Genomic DNA, 16,507 nt, shown 5'->3' with positions numbered 1-16,507 from the left:
GGCTTGTGTTTTGTATATTCTGTATTGAAAATCAAATGCCTTTTGACATTAATAATTATGTGATTTTTTTTATTTCTTTTATTTTAGCAAGTTGTGGATGTGCCTAATGAGGAGTTCGAGCTTCTGAAGTTGAAGATAGAGCAGCTGAAAGAAGCAGAAAAGGTAAAAGTAAAAAAAAAAACAACAACAAAAAAAAAAAGACTCAATCTGGAATTTCAGAGACCAGTGGTTAAGACCAGAAAGATTTAGTGGACGATCTGACAGGACTATTTTGTGAGCCTAGGCTTCATACTAAAGATTTAATACTGAAATAAAGCGGCAGCAATGCTAGATCCAGCTAATTCGTATACCTGTATGGATCTGTCCTCAGAAAATTGGGGAACTGAACGAGGCTAACATGGCTTTGAAGGAAAGAATGGACCTCCTTCAGATGGAAAAGGTACGTTGTGTAAGTGATGTGTAACGTGGGTGATATCAGGAGAGGGACAGACTGCAACTTTTTATTTATTTATTTATTTATTTATTTATTTACTTACTTACTTACTTTTTTTACTTATTTATTTATTTATTTATTTACCTGGTTGCCCCACTTGGGACTCTTTCTTGTTTTTGATGCTAACGTTTAAATCAGTTTCTTTTGACTGAAAAGACTTCTCACATCATCGTAGCATGCAGGGTGTGAGATCAGGTGATCAATGTTTTAATAGCACCATTGAGAGGGTTGTTTGCGTATTTATGAAGGTCCTTTAACGTCTTGCACTTGGTTATTTTGTGTTACAGAAAAATGTGAGAGACAACTGGTCCGAAATGGATCCCTCTGAGCAACTTGGAAAGGTGCGTTTTAGTTAAAGACGGATAAAATTTGTGACGGTGGGGTTGGGGGAGGGGGGGGGGGGGGGGCTGTTATAAAGGTTTAGCAACATTCATACCAAACTCTTGTGAACAGGTTTTGTGTTTGTCGTTTATCGTGGATCAAAGAGTAAGTGCACACACAACAAATTTACTTACAATAATTTGACTTTTAATTTGAATTTATAACATGAAACTAACTTGAACTTTAATCTTTGTTCTTGAACTGTTCATGCCTTTATAGCAGAAAGGAAAAAAGCCCAAGCATAATTTAAACATGTATATCCTCGCCTTAAGTTAAAAAACGTAACTTCGCCATAAATTCTTTTTGAATTTGATTATAGTAAAACTAAACGTTTCATCCTTTTCAAAGTATCCTACCGAAGACGTTTCCTGCTTCAAGCTTGGGTCGGAAAAGGAAGGAATGGCGCTACTGTTTTTAAAAAAGTTGAAAACTAACTTATACTAGAAATAAATTATATCGTTTGCTGCTTATAAATGCCAAGCTTTTTGCGTCCACGTATTTGTCAGTCACCCTTCGAGTAAAGTAAAACCAACTGAATAAATCTTACAGCCCTAAGTCCTAAGGCTTCCGCAAACAAGGAAGCATTGCTGCAGAGATGTTTTTACAAAGACATTTTTTTTCTTAATGTTTTTCTCAACATTTATTGCTTGAACATGTTAAACCAACCTTAATTAAACACTTGTACCCAGGTTCGTCTGTTGTTAGTTAAGGAGCTTGGGCTCACGACTTCAGAAGTTGAGAGTGTCCTGGGGTCATGTGACCTTGAAAGTCTCGTGTCTTCCGGAATGGCCACACCTCGCGCTGATTTTAACAGTTTGGGTGAATATTTTGAGCAGGTAATTATCTCGGAAAAGTGTGAACATGAGCATAGGCTCTTGCTCGACAATTTTTTCATGGAGAGCGGACTGCTGTACTGACTGTGCACAGCCTATCAGATAAATAGGTCTTAAATTAAACTCGTCTATAATCGTTTTAATTGTTAACTGCTTAAAATCAAATTTCTAACGGTAAAACTAAAGAATGGTATTTATTGTTTAAAGAATATTAAACATTCTAAAACTAAATAACATTCTCTTGTTAAAATGTTACGGTTAGTTTTGAGTTGACGAATTATTGTAAAACGTTTAGTTTTAAAGTCATTGCCCAGGTAGTCTTATTGATGTAATAGTTGCTTTAACTATGAACTGCCTGCTAACTAGTTATTAGGACTATGAAATCTAGTTCCAATTGCAATTCAGTAGACCCTTTGCATAATTTGATCAAGATCTTGATAGGAAACATCATCATTTGCAAGTCTAAAACAAGCACTTTCCAAATTATAGTTCTTTAATCGGTTCTTTATCTAATTGTTTATGTTTAAAGGCTGACAGAGGAGTTCAAGCAGAGTCTGATGTTTCCGCGTCAATACAGCGTCTACCGGGCATATCCGGGGGAGGTAACATACTGAGACTACTGGAGGTTACCCGGGATGGTTCTATACCAGAACATATTGCTAAGGTATACCAGGATTGTCTTGGATTATCTTTTTGTGCGTTTGAAAATCGTGACTTTTTTGATCATTTCTGTTGTTTTCTTTGCTCCTTTTCTTAACCAGGAACTCGAACAACTAAAAGAAGAAAACAGGGAACTGTACGAAGAACTCATGGAATTAAGGAGAAAGATTAGGGTAGGGAGTTACCTTGTAAACGGAATTTCTTCTCTTTTTTTCCCCCAAAAGGGAGTATTTCATGGAGATGCTAATGTTTTGTGGTCAAAAGTGTGTTGAAATTAAAGCATTCACAAGTCTACAAATACAGCTGTGTTTCATTGCCTCCGGCTATTTATAGCGGCGTTCGTCAAAGCCTCTTGCAGCCTGAAACGTCTTATGATGGACTCTTACACGTATGATCTCAAAGACTCTCGAGTCTAGATAATTCAAACTGTCATTGCTGTCTCTCGCTATCTGTAGGGCTTGTTCAAATGGTTTGTACTTTGTTTTCTTTCATCGCTCGTTCTCCGTTGTCCTTATTTTAAAAGTGGCCATCACTTGCGGGACGCGCCGTCTGTATCAGACGGATAGAACGTTTTGGCCGATCCAGATAGAGTCGGACTTACTCAATTGAGCCAAACGTCGAACTTATCATGAACTTAATTCGCTCAGTTTAGTTCGTCTCGTGAAGTTCGATGTTGACCCGGATCTTAGAAACATCTTTACTTTCGGTTTTTGGTCAAGCCTCGGCCAAAAAAATTGAGGCTTTTACAAAAGCAATTTGCTAGTTCTTTTGCGTTGTTGACACAAGTCGTTTTACGTGGTTTTTTGAATGCCAAAAAACTCACGTCACCATCAGAAATTACTTCATTGCTTTGTTAATTGAGATCTGTGTACAATAACACTCAGCCATATTGAAAGCCTTTGTTTGACAACACTCAGAAAACACTGAATAATTTTCGACAACGCATAAATTATTTTAGATTGATTATGCTAATGCGTAACAGCGATGGTAGCGACGAAACAGTTCGGTAGTTTTGGTCTCCAAAGCCACTCCGGACACAAAATACAAGGTTTGTTTGTGTTTTTATTGTAGTTGCATAGCTTTCTTTAGCACGACTGTGAGTTGTTTTTTGGTTTAGAGTTCATAGAATCAAAAAGTCAAGCGAGCGTTGCTTATTTGCTGCATTCGGTTCTCTCGATCTCTCTCAATGTTGACCATGTTTACGTTCGGATGCAATATCACGCGTGTCTTATTTTCCTGATACGGCAAGTTATCTCATGGCTGTCCGGTCTGTATATTCGTATGTCGAGTGTTGTTATCTTTTCTGAAGTATCCATGATTCTTTCCTTGATGGTCTTGTTCCTCTTCTATAACAACAAAAATGGAGACGCGTGAACTCAGACAGTGTCAGGTTGTCAGCTCTATTTTTAGAGACAAAATCCCAGCAAATTTATTTTGATTTTCCTTGGTCTTGGACTTATTTTGTTTTTATTTAAGGGTAGTCCCGGTGATCTGTAAAAACTTGGTCTTCGTCTAATTTCATAGAGCTCTCCTAGAACAGATATACACACTTATATTGCTTCAGTTAATTTCTAATTTCAGCTACTCATTATTAAGGTGGCGAATATTGCTACTGTAGTTAGACAGCCTAATTGGAGCAACTTTTCTTGTTAATATCGTCCAAAATATTGGGCTTTCATATGCATTTTATAGTAAGCGCCAAGGATATTGGGCTTCCATGTTCATTTAGCAAGCGATACTTTAATTTGTTGAAAGTATTATATGTTTATATTTTGTGGTTTCCTGAACGAATATGCTAAAATATGGAAATCAAAACACGTGGGATTATTCCGTCAGCATAAGCTCAGTCGATGTTTGTCTTTATAATTGAAGTCAACAAATGTCTGCATCCCCGTGGTGTGATTCTGTGTGCGAATAATTCTTTCCTTTCTTTGGCAAAATGAGCGACAAACTTCAAGTTGTTTAAAAAAAAAATGCGTCGTGTTGATTTCACGGAACAAAGGCTTTGTTAATTGCAGACGCATGAGAGAATTGTACAACCAACTGTTGTTTTCGTGTCAGTTATTAATTAAATTTTCTGAAGAAACGTTTGGATGAACTTTTGGACACCAGTTTTCCGTTTTCTATAACGCTGTGTTTTTACCTAGGTAGTGCGTTTTAATACAAACGTTTTAAAAAGGGAATCGGATTTCGAAAAAGGAAATTGACAGTAGCTTCTACCACTTCAACCAGAATTGCCCAAAAATGTCGAACATCTTTTGGGATAATGTCAATAATTTACTAACAGGCGGGTAAATAATGAAAGCGAAGTCGTCAAATAACTGTAAAGGTGTAGAACGAAATTATTCAGAGCTATCGTTGGGAAGCGCACTGAAGATGCCTTAACTAGAAACTGGGAAAGATTACACCTTGTAGTTATAAAAAAAATAAACTTATATGGATTGGTGCTGCTGATGTGCTGCTGAATTGCTTTCGTTGAATGGTCATATTTTAGGATGTCATAACACCAACTCAAAAATTCAGAACTACCGAAATACTTTGTACAGAAAAAAAAGTAAGCGGGGCTGCAAGAAAGTGCAATTCAACAGCTTTTTGAATGGTGCCGGTGTAGGATATCGTTCTCTGACAAACAATATAACTGCTACCTTGAAAGAGTTTGGTACAAGTTCTACATTGATAGGGGCATTCGGGTTTTTTTTTCCGAATATGCCTGTGTCACTTATTGGTTAATACATCATTCTCATTTATTCACCTGGCTTAAAATAATCACATTTATTCCATTGCACATATGCCGCACATTGACATTCCAGTCCTAGCAGTATGCAGGATGTTTGTCCCATGAACCTAGTTTAATGGCTTTAGCTCCCACGAGTCTCCTGTAGCTCAGTGGAGAGCGTCCGAACTAGTAACCTGAAGGTCTTAGGTTCGACTCCTGATAGGACCACTCGGATTTTTTTCCGAGTATGCCTTTGTCATTTACTGATTAATACATCATTCTCAAGTTCTACATTGTTCGTGTAGCATTAGATTTCATGTTCAGACTCGTTAAACACATAAGTTGATGTAAAGTCAGTGATTTTGTGGCCGAGAGGGTTAATATTTTTCCTTCTCTCCATTAACAGACGAGAGAGTTCGCTCAGCGGTCAAACGAAGCAACACAGACTGAGCATGCGTACCTAGCATCCGGTGTGTCTTCTGACGGCATTCGCTCGGTACCAGGCTCTATCGAGGAGACCATCGCACCACAAGTCCGTTCGACAGTCGCTACTGAAGTCCGTTACCTCGAAGACAAGCCCTTGAAGTTTGAACCTAAACATCACGCGCACCTCATTCATGTTGAAAGCTTGGATTTGGACGGAACAGATGGCCACATAGACTATTCAAACATTAACAACTCGATGCCATCATACACCGAGAGTGTTCGTGACTCGGAAGAACTGATATCGGAGCCCGAACTCGTTTCAGCGCGAAGGAATGTAGACTCTGTCATGGATGACATCGACCGGCGTATTCAAGACCTTCGTGATATCGACGACGAAGAGGTGGACAGAGCCCGAACAGACACGACGGATCTAGTAGTGTTTGATTCCGACGATGATGACGATCTCCCTCCCCTCCCTGAATCCTCCCCACCACCTCTGCCATTTGAACCACCACCTGATTTCCCAGAAAGCTCCTCGCCGGTGCTAGACCACGGAATCGAGGTTCTGCTGAGAAGCGAGTCTTCGCCGCCAAGGGACGCGGCCTCACTGCGGGCGTCTTCGCGAGCACGATCGCACAGTAAACCTACTTCTGAGAAGTCACCGCCCTCCTCTAGGGTGGAGTCACCTCTCACCGTGGAGGAACCTACACTGGTGTTGGACTTGGAGCCAAGCGAACTAGGCGGGATGTTACCGGAATCCTCACCACCGAGCTCCTCGTCCTTTAAAAGACCCTCAGGTGTAGGATCCACCAAGGTTCCTCCTCAGGTCCATCCTAAGCCCAAAAGGCCATTGCTAAAAATGCGTCAGGCAGGAGAGTTGCACAAACCGTTCGTCTCGTATGAAAATACAGATAAGGCGCCTTCGGTGACGCCACAGTGGTCACGTGATGAGGAGGATGGAGTGATCCCTCCACGGGGAATTGTTTTCAACCGAGCCTCTTCAATAAACCGCGGCGAAATTGATGCACTGAATGAGAAAATTGAGTTTTTGGAGAGACAGCTGAAGGTAAGGCTTGTTTAACTTTTGTTTTATTGCCTTGGATCGTCCAATTTGGTTGTAATCTTTGAAGTTTGCAGACCATTTGTTAGTTCTGTTTGTTATTTTTTGTTAATCGTCAGAAGCAGGACGTTTCAGCTTTCACAAAATTGCTATCACGGTTTTCAAATAAGCAGCCAGTGAGAACGAGTACAGGAATTTTATTTTAGTTCACTATTTTATGAACAAACACCATACATTTAGTTATATAGTCAGTTCTTCTAGTATCGTGTGTATGGGGTGGAGACTGGGGGCGAGGTCTGCTGTGGAAAACGGGTGCGAATTACGTGTAACTTGGAAGTTATTTTGGAATTCCTGGTATTGGCCATCGGGGTTTAGATTCTTTAAGCACAGAACAAAGGTTTCAAAAAACGGTTTTTTTAAAGTATTTTTCATATGCCCCATCAAATATTTGAATCACTTCAATTGATTAAAATGGGTCACGTGAGGCAATATGCCTCATCTGAAACTTGGACATATGAGATGATATCTCCTGGTCCTTAAACTTAAGTCGATTCCTTACGTTGAAAGACATCTTAGAACTTCAACATGGAAGAGCGTTTGCTTTAGGACAGACGAAGAAGTTACCATGCGTGTTGTTAGAGCGGTGCAGGAAGGCATTAAAAAGTCAAATTCCCTCGCGCAATTTCAGCGAACGTATTGTGAACAGAAAGATAAGCACAATAACGTTTAGTTAGCGTTAAAGATGTGCATGGATATTTGTCCCTCAATTCTGGGAACAGATAATGTCCGTGGACGAATGTTGCTGATTATTTATTAACAAAAAAAAGATTTTACTGTGATGGATTTTAGGACGCTTAGCTTTCTGAGTTCCTTGCTGTATTCATTCATGTCCAGATTTATTCTGAACCTGAATGAATATAGTGTCAGAATTCAGAATATATATACCGCAAATCTGCGTGAATGCATACACCGTGCCAAAGACTACCCAGAATGGAACTAAATGAATTTCTGGATCTGTCAATGAAAGCCTATTAATACAATAGCGGTGTTAAATACCGAACAAAAATTGGCACCTTACTCTTTCACTGCTAAGAGGCCTCAAAGCTAAACCTGGAAAAATCCCATAAAAGCATATTATTATAATTTTAATAACAAGCAACAACTCAAGAGAGTACCATGGGATAGCTTTCGTTTTAGTGGTCACTCCATGAGCTTGAGACCAATACAGCTTCTGGTTTACCGTGAATTTGTTAGACTTCCCCTTTTTTTGCGTAGTTTCTTAGCTTTTTTCTCGTGATATTATCGCTTATTTCTTGCTTCTCACTTTCGAGCAGCGGCAAGTTTGTAAATTTATGTTTTGAAACAAAACATGGTTAATGGTTACATTTAGTCACTACGACTTGGGCTATTAGAAGTTGGAAATGGATTGGCAGCAAAGTTTGTGGGAAGGTGGACCAAATTCGTCTGTTGACTTACGAGACCCGATTCCAATGCCTGTGGCTTCTATATTAGCAGTAATTTCAGAGGATTCGAATGCACGGGGTGAACGAACCACGTCCGAGCAAAACAACATGAAAGAATCCGACATGTTTAGCAAAGTTGCACGGGAAATTGAAGTGCTTAACTCCTTATGTACAATTAAGTCTTGCAATTTTCTGGGTAGAAAGCCACAGTCGGATTTAAATGTCTGGCAACTTAAAGAGGATGTAAGTGAATGTATTGGTTTGGAGAAAGAAGCGAGTGAATCCGGGAAAGACAACAGCGAAGGTGCATTAAATAATGCAAGAGGAGTGCAAGTATCGGCGGGTGGTTTGTCAGAAAACTGCGAAGTCAAATGGCTGGTTTGCGCAAAGTATCCAGCATGTCCTGTTTGTACAATAGAAATTGAACAATCAGACGTGCAAGTAGTAAGTGGCTTTAAAACTGCGTCTTGATTAATATTTACTCGTGGATTCGGAATGATTGGAAGAAATCCTTTGTTATCAGAGTGCCTCGTTGCCCATTGAAAACGTCTTTTCTGGTCATGCATGTTTTGTATTGTCAAAGATGTATTTCCGTTCAATTTTGGTTCATGCTTTTAAAAATGTTATTTTTTTGCTTTGTTTTGTTATTGTTTCATTTTGTTTTTCGTTTTCGTTATTTGTTTTGTTTGTTTTTGTCTTTGTTCCCTCATTTTTGGAATCCCCTAATCATTTCTGTATCAAACGACTTTTCCCGTCTTTTTTTATTTATTTATTTATTTATTTATTTATTTTTTATGTCGTCCAGTCCAGTATACGTTTTAATGTCTAATCATAAGACAGCGAAAAACGTTATTTTTAAACTGTTTTTATTGTTATTGTTAATGAGACCGCTAAACATGGAGGCTAAGGTTTATCATCATGGCTATGGTTTATTATTTTTGATGATATGTTTGTTATTAAAGGCCCACATTCACCCAAGATGTATTGCGCGCCGAGGAACAGTTTTCATATATGAAAACCACCCCATTTTATTTGAGTGGGAGTCGAGTGAGAAAGCAATAAGCGATCACGAATATTTTTTCCCTCCAGCACGAGTCGTAGAGGAAACCCGCATGAACCGCTTGAGTTCGTACAGCCAATAAGATCACGCGTTTGGACAATACAGCATTTCAAAACAAAAACAAACGACCGCAATGACTCTTGGGTGAAGGTGGGCCTTTAAACATTTCCGAAAGTCGCCGTATTGTTTCCTCTCTGTTTCTCGGATTTTTATATTGTTCATGTACTGATTGCCTTGCAGAACAAAGAAAACGTCATTCGCTCCATGAAGGTAAAGGTCATCGATTACATTTACTAGCGTATTGTAACAGAATTGTATATTATGATCGTACCTCCTAACTCTTCTATTTTTTTTCACACCAGACCGAAGCTTCTGAATTGGAGACTAAATCATTGGTACGTGCGGTCGTGAACTCTTTTATTCTCCAACGTGGATAAGCTCACATTTGCAGAAACCGCAGCACAGAGACTGTTCAGTTGCTTTCATTTGAGCTGTCCACTTTTCTGCCTGTCACCAACTCGATAGTGTAATAGAACCAATGTCCATGTTTCTTGTCTTCTGCACACTAGTTAGATGTGAAATATTCACCTTCATACCACAGACATGTCTTGTATCGGTTTTGTTAAGGTCGTTGCTGGGTTGATACCTGGTCGGCGATGCGCAAAGGGAACCTCATTTGCACGCCGATAAGTCCATTCCTACTTCTACGCTCTTATCCGCCACGAATCATAAGGAATCACAAAGATATGTAAACTTGTTTTGACAAATATAAGTTGGCGAGGGAAGGTCACAATTATATAGACGTTGAGCACAGGCGTTCGAACGCCAGGCCAGGCAGCCAGACGTTGAACGTTTTCCTTTTGACGCATTCTGTGCTACGTCATTTCTAACGGAAAGCCACTGGACATCAAAACAAAAGTTTTTCAGTCCTTGTGAGAAGCAAAAGCAAGCCCACAAGGGAACGATCTCACTTCCCGTTATCATCCGTGGCTCACGAACGTCTGTGTCTAAGTTCTCTAATATCTTACCGCCAGTTTGCTCTTTCCTTTTACTTCACAGCTTGAACGAAAAGACCGTGAAATGAAAATCCTGGTAAGTGGAGACTTGTGTCACAGAATTCTAGTATCCTTTTCTCTTGTTTTGTCATCGTTACGGCTTACGTTTACGAATAGAGTGTATTAATTGGTTGATGTCTTTTGGTATTTGTTTCCGTTTAGGATGAAGACTTAGCATTCTTGAAGAAGGAGGTTGGTTGAAGTAAACTAGTGCTTATTTTGTTGCGTTTGTTAATTCTAAACGGCGTGCGTTTAATGCTTGACTGTGTCTTAAATTTTCCACAGAATCAAAAGAAAGAGAGAGAATTACTTACCAAGGTAAATAAAATTCACTCGCGCTCTGCTAGCAGCGAATATTTGTTGCTTTTACATGAAGTATTTTTAAATTTTCCAAGTAAAAATAAAGGGACTGTTTTGAGGGAAGACGGTATTAGGCGAATATGACAAGGTACGAGTTTCCCGCCAAAAATGTATCCACCAAATTCTCATGGCTTGTAAATGAGAGTCAAAAAGAAATCTTATCTTAAGTGAGAGAAGACGAGTAAATTACAAAGGAGTTTGTATGTGATATTTATTAGATGTCATTTGACCAACAGATTGGTTCTGAGACGTTTTTTCTCGTCTTTTAACCGACATTTTGGTATGAATTTAATTTAACCCTTTAAGCCCTAACAGTGATCAGGATAAAATTTCTCGTTGTAATATCAATGCTTATTCAACCCCTGCGATCATGACAATTAAGGATGTGAATTTTCTTAATATTTTAACAACTTCTCCTCAGTACTTTTATAAGAAAAGTATGGGGATAAGGTGGGAGAATTTGTTCTTTTATATTAGGGTTAACGCGATCTCTATTGGTCTTTGCAGATCGGAGAAATGAATAAAAAGAATTATGAGGTAAGTTTCAGTTTCCTTTGCGAGCCTTTGGTGAGAATATATATTTCATTTTTCTTGGGAGTGTTTCTCACTTGCTAATCTCTTAACCCACCATATTGGTGTTGTTAGTGCATGGGGTGGGGTGGGTGGCGATTGTTTTGGTCTGAATGAACATTTGATATTCCGTGGGAGCTCCTTTTACTTGCTAGCCCCTTGGCCCGCCATATTGGGTTTGTTGGGGCAGGGGAGAGGTTGGGTGGAGTTTGTCAAAATAAGGAGTAACCTGTGTGATTTGTTTATTAACGGATTAAAGATTGAGCAGTGGAAAGCTGAAGCCAACAACTCAGAGAGACAAAGACAAAGAATGGAAGCAGCCTACATGAATTTACAGGTACAAGGAACGAAAAGAAAAAGCTTGTTACCGAACTCCAACCTTGTTGTTGAGTAGCAATTGAAATAGGTGGCTTACATCTGACATCAGCGAAATTGTAAAACGTGAACCACCTACTCTACAAAGCTTCTCCTTTATTACATTCTTAACATAAGCAAAAGAAAACTTCATAGAAATTTTAACGTCTTGATTTCTTTTCTTTGGACATAAGGCGTTTTGAAATTTACGACGGCTCGGGCGATCATTGTGTGGAAGTGGTAGAAGACCTAAAAATGGATTTTGTTTTTCGTGACAACCCTCTAACTGTGAAAATGAAGGAACACGTTAAAATTATTGATGAAACAGTTTCCACATTTTTATACATTTTTGTGGTGTGATTATTATTTTGGCTACTAGTTATTGTGTAGAAACATTACATCCACATGGTGGACGCATGTGCTGATATCTAAATCGTGAAGATATTCTTTCCCTGGTAGCCTCATCGTGAACAACTCTCTGGCGTCAAAGTTTTGTCAAGTTGTTTTACTTGGTTAATCCTACAATCCTTAGTAACAAGTTGAACTATAAGTGCTTTTAAAGAAAATAGTTCGTCTTTGAAAACCACCTACTGTAGGTTTAACCCTACTAAAAGAAAAAAATCTTCCAGTGACTGCACCTGTACCCTTGAGGGATTAATTTTTTGATCTTCCCCAAGAGCCAGTGCGATGACCATTCCAAAGCCTTGGTGCAATAGATAGTCGACTGAAGACGAGTGTCTTACCTTCTAATTTGATCTCTAATATTTCATTCTTGTTTTTCCACAAAGAACCAAATGAAGAATCTTCAAGGTGCCGAGCTCAAACTGGCTGAGTTACAAACTAAGTACAGTGGGATGGAAAAACAGAACTTCGAGTTGAGCGAAAAGGTAAGACTTGGTCTCCTGTTACAGAGTAACTCGTTTTCTTTAATCATTGTTGCGGTCTTTGCGGTATGTTGGTAATGATGAAACGAATGGAGGTGTACGTTTGATCCTTTGTTTTTTATTAGGTGAAAAAATTGGAAAGAACGGAGAGGGAATTTAAGAAGCTGGAACATAACATTCAACTCCTCCAGGTATCAATTTTAGCTACCTTTCTAGGCAATTTTTTTATTTCTTTTCCTTTCACAGGTTTTTTTTCCTAAACACAGTTAACATGTTTAGCAGGAAAAAAGAACTATTAAAACAATTTTGATATTGTGTGTGTATTTACAAAATCTGTTTTCTTTTGCCCCATGAAGTACGTTATTATTTATAAAATGTTATGTTATAAAATGTTTTTCTCTTCATTCATATGATTTAAACGCACGTGTTCTTTTAAACCAGGGGACGTTGCTTCCTTAAACGATCAAAAAGGTTATTTAAGGACGGTGCCTAATAATAAAGAAGTATTTTTGTGCGGTTTATGACTATGCGGGAAAAGCAGATCTTAGCAAGGCCTATTGGAATCCAAAAAGAAAATTGGGGGTAACCACGCTTTTTTTTTTAGAGATAATTAAGCAACAATATTTCTAAAAAGTGCCAAAACATAAAGCAATGTATGGGATTTTTTTCTAAATTGAAGCTTAATTATCTCTGAAAAATGCATGGTTATCCCCAATTATCTTTTGGGATACCAAGAGCACATGCTACGTTCTGTTTTCTCCGTATAGTTTTAAACCGCGCACAAATATTCCTGTATTGGTAGGCACCACCCATAGGAAACCCGAGTATCTCGCGATGCGCAGAATGTATGCGCAGTACCAAAAGTAGGCACCTTCCTTAAGCAGAGTGGCATGAAGGTCCAGCGGTACTGGTCATTGAAAAATTGAGAGCACAAATGTACTGATACTTCTGGGAAAGATTACCGCTCTTTAAACTTTTTTTATATGATCAAACCCTTAGGAGGTTTCATTTTATAAACCATGGTTATATTTGTTTACCATCTAGACTCAAGTACAAGAAATGGACATCGTAGAACAAGATCGAAACAATTTGATGGAAAAAATGAAGATGATAGAGAACCAGAGAGACGACTTGTTAAGAAAAGGCCGAGTAGTGGAATCGGAAAGAAACGACTTCCTAAGGAGCAACAAGCTTATGGAGATGCAAAAAGATGACTTGGAGAGTAGATGTGCTGTGTTGCAAAAGACAAATGCTACCTTGAATTCCAGGGTAAGGAATATCTTGTCGTGTACCCATCTCTAGGAGATGTTTTAAACGATGAGCTTTTTCAACAACAGTTTGACGTGCCTTCCTAACAGGAAGTTGCCGAATCACCTTTAGACCTTATAACCTGAAAGGACGTCAAGTGACCAAGTGGCCAAGTGACCGCTTAATACAGGTTGCAAAGAATACACGTCAAACACAAAATCACTCAGTTAATACTTGGTTAATAAATCGCAGCGATAAAATGGTGTGACAAAGGAGAATATGGCGTAGAAACGGAGTAATAAAACATTAATGCCAAGATCCTACAGTCAGTATTGCAGGTCATAAGGAATTAAATTGCCTGGCACTCTATTTGTTACAATATTTGAGTGGTTTCCTTTTACGAAGTGACCGTTTAATGCGGGTCAAGACAATATAAACAGCTCGTTGGGACTTAGTAAAGGGTGACCGCGACCGCTTAATAGAGGTGACCGTTTAATAGCGGTCAGAATTACGGTAATTGTCGGGACTTTGACAACTGACCGCTTAATAGGGTGCCGCTTAATACAGGTTCGAGTGTATATGAAACAGATCGAGTTGACGGAAGCTTTGCAAGCAAATTATAACTCATGAAAGAAACAAGCTTATGTAGTGGTGCGACAATAATGTACCTCGCGTAATTTTACTTTACTTTTAGTTGGCGGAACTTGAGCATGAAACTAAAGATGCTCAAACGAAGATGCACGACAGTCAACATGAACGGAACTTCCTTCAAGTGCAGCTGGACAAGATGGAGGCGGAGAGGAACGAGATGCAGAAGAGGCTTGCTATCACCACACAGGAACGAAACGCACTAGAAAACCAAGCGGCTGAACTACAGGACCTCAGCAGGTTGGGACTATAACGCAACTTTAACTTACACTACAGAGTTAATCCTCTGATCCATCATTTGGGACTAACACAGTCAGACTGTCAACCAATCTTACATCATTGAATAGGACATTTTCACTATGGCGTCATTTTACTACAACTACCAGAATCCTTCTGGTTTTTGTTTTCTCATGTTAATTAGAGTTATTGTTCTTTGCTCTCCACTGGGATTACAAAATTTAAATTTGAAAAGAGAAACGAAGTGAATTCTGGTAGTTGTAGTCAAATGACGCCATCAGTTTTGTCCTAGTCAACTTTCTAGTTAATTTTTAGTTAAGGTTCGGCAATACCGAAACTTAAAATAGGTTTTTTGGCGATGACGTAGTAAAATCGCTAAGAAGAACCTGAGCCTTTCGATTTTGTGTGTAAAGCAAAAACACAGACGTCTAAACGAAAAGTTTGCGTTTTAAAAAAAAAAGTATTCGTTTTCAATTTAAAAACAATCAAGGGACTTTGTCAGTTTTTTTTTTTAGCAACATTTCAACAAATTAAACCAATGAAGACCTAAGAAGTTATAATACTGGTGCGCTGAAGCTATTTGTAAGTGTCTCTGGCCATGGATGGTGAAGGAGGAAATGGATTACATCCTGAACAAGTTGGCCAATTTTGAAGTCCTTTGATGTGTCGTTAAAAAAATCGTTGGTTTGACCCATTGAGAAATCACTTGATATTTTTCTCTTTGTGTTCTAGGAACTTTTGATGAACGAGAAAGTTAGTTTCAGTTGTCAACAGACTTTTTAAGTCCTCTTGGAATAGCCCCTTTAACTTCAGGCGTAACTGCTGTCGTCAGACATTCAGCGCAGTCAAAATCATTATGTTAATGTCTGATGTTACCAGTTTGACCAACGTAAAATACGCTTTCGTGTGTTTGGTATGACCTTTGGTGAAGTCCTGGCTCAAAGGAGGAGCTGACGAGCAAAACCATTTTCAAAAAGTATATACTAACACAATATTCTCTGAAAACATTTGCAGGGATCACGTTAAACTAGAAGACGGATTCCACACTCTACGAATTAAGGTAGGCACGGTGCTAGTTGCCAAAAGTAGAAACCTTGGTTTTTTATCAACAGTGTCATCTGGTTGTGCTTCGAGAAAGGATTGACCCCATTTTGCCATAAACTAAGTAGAAGGAAAACCCGATTGCCTAAAAATCTAAAGAGCCATACGAAGTATACAGTTTCTTTCTTCTATGGTGTCCCCGGTTGTTAAGCCTTGTAGACACATTAATAAAGTGATTGATTGATTGATTGATTGATTGATTGATTGATTGATTGATTGATTGATTGATTGATTGATTGATTGATTGATTGATTGATTGATTGGTTGATTGGTTGATTGGTTGATTGGTTGATTGATTGATTGATTGTCCTTGTTCGTCATCATTTCGCACTCCAGCTTGCGGAAACAACGCGAGAAAAAGATGATGCTGAGATGCAGATACCAACTCTAAAGGTAAATTTTCTGTCTGCTGTCTGTCTGTCACCAGTTTAGCCAGTGAATTTTTAATCAAGGGCGTCGACAATAGGACCTTTTCGTTATAGCGTCATTGGGCTTTTACATTTGACTACAACTAGTAAGATTATTACGTTAAAAAAAGCTATGTGTATTTAAAAACGATCTAGCAGCTATTTATTTGGAGTTTCTTTATCTCACCTTTACAGGCCAAGATCGCTTTACTCAAGAAAGCTTGCAAAGAAAAGGATGAACTAATAGACAAATTAAGTGAAGAAATCCGAGATTTGCGCAAAGCCATCGCTACATCGACCCTCGACGATTTGTCGAAGATCCGAACCTTTGGATACTCACCGGAGAACTTCGGGAAACTTGCGGCTCAGAGAGAACAAGAGCAAAAGATAGCTAAACGAGATCCTGAGGTTTGTGTAACGTTTAATGCGCTGGATATGGTATTGTGATCTGCAGATAGTTTCGAGAGATTAAACTGTGGTAGTGTGCCGGTGGGAGAGTGTAAACAAATATTTGGTTTTATCATATAAGGTAATTTGCCACCTTAAAGAGC

General features: G+C 38.8%; 1 protein-coding gene across 14 annotated transcripts in view; it reads left to right on the top strand.

Annotated features, from left to right (window-relative positions):
• Window positions 1-16,507, top strand: part of LOC146472729 (uncharacterized) — a 70,163-nt gene that overhangs the window by 40,160 nt on the left and 13,496 nt on the right. For 13 of the 14 annotated variants that reach the window (XM_085119450.1, XM_085119437.1, XM_085119449.1 and 10 more), the window contains 21 exons: window positions 88-162; window positions 371-439; window positions 781-834; window positions 1,564-1,710; window positions 2,237-2,371; window positions 2,469-2,540; window positions 5,490-6,575; window positions 9,333-9,362; window positions 9,455-9,487; window positions 10,152-10,184; window positions 10,310-10,339; window positions 10,433-10,465; window positions 11,015-11,044; window positions 11,337-11,414; window positions 12,220-12,318; window positions 12,441-12,506; window positions 13,360-13,584; window positions 14,258-14,451; window positions 15,463-15,508; window positions 15,886-15,942; window positions 16,152-16,364. In XM_085119450.1, the coding sequence (XP_084975576.1) occupies window positions 88-162; window positions 371-439; window positions 781-834; window positions 1,564-1,710; window positions 2,237-2,371; window positions 2,469-2,540; window positions 5,490-6,575; window positions 9,333-9,362; window positions 9,455-9,487; window positions 10,152-10,184; window positions 10,310-10,339; window positions 10,433-10,465; window positions 11,015-11,044; window positions 11,337-11,414; window positions 12,220-12,318; window positions 12,441-12,506; window positions 13,360-13,584; window positions 14,258-14,451; window positions 15,463-15,508; window positions 15,886-15,942; window positions 16,152-16,364 (2,805 nt within the window). The remainder of the gene's footprint in view (window positions 1-87; window positions 163-370; window positions 440-780; window positions 835-1,563; window positions 1,711-2,236; window positions 2,372-2,468; window positions 2,541-5,489; window positions 6,576-9,332; window positions 9,363-9,454; window positions 9,488-10,151; window positions 10,185-10,309; window positions 10,340-10,432; window positions 10,466-11,014; window positions 11,045-11,336; window positions 11,415-12,219; window positions 12,319-12,440; window positions 12,507-13,359; window positions 13,585-14,257; window positions 14,452-15,462; window positions 15,509-15,885; window positions 15,943-16,151; window positions 16,365-16,507) is intronic. The other variant, XM_085119444.1, reaches the window with a different exon arrangement.

Source organism: Pavona decussata, unplaced genomic scaffold, assembly GCF_977016875.1.
Source record: "Pavona decussata unplaced genomic scaffold, jaPavDecu1.1 SCAFFOLD_98, whole genome shotgun sequence".
NCBI classification, from domain to species: Eukaryota; Metazoa; Cnidaria; class Anthozoa; order Scleractinia; family Agariciidae; genus Pavona; species Pavona decussata.
This window is presented reverse-complemented; position numbering and strand designations above follow the sequence as displayed.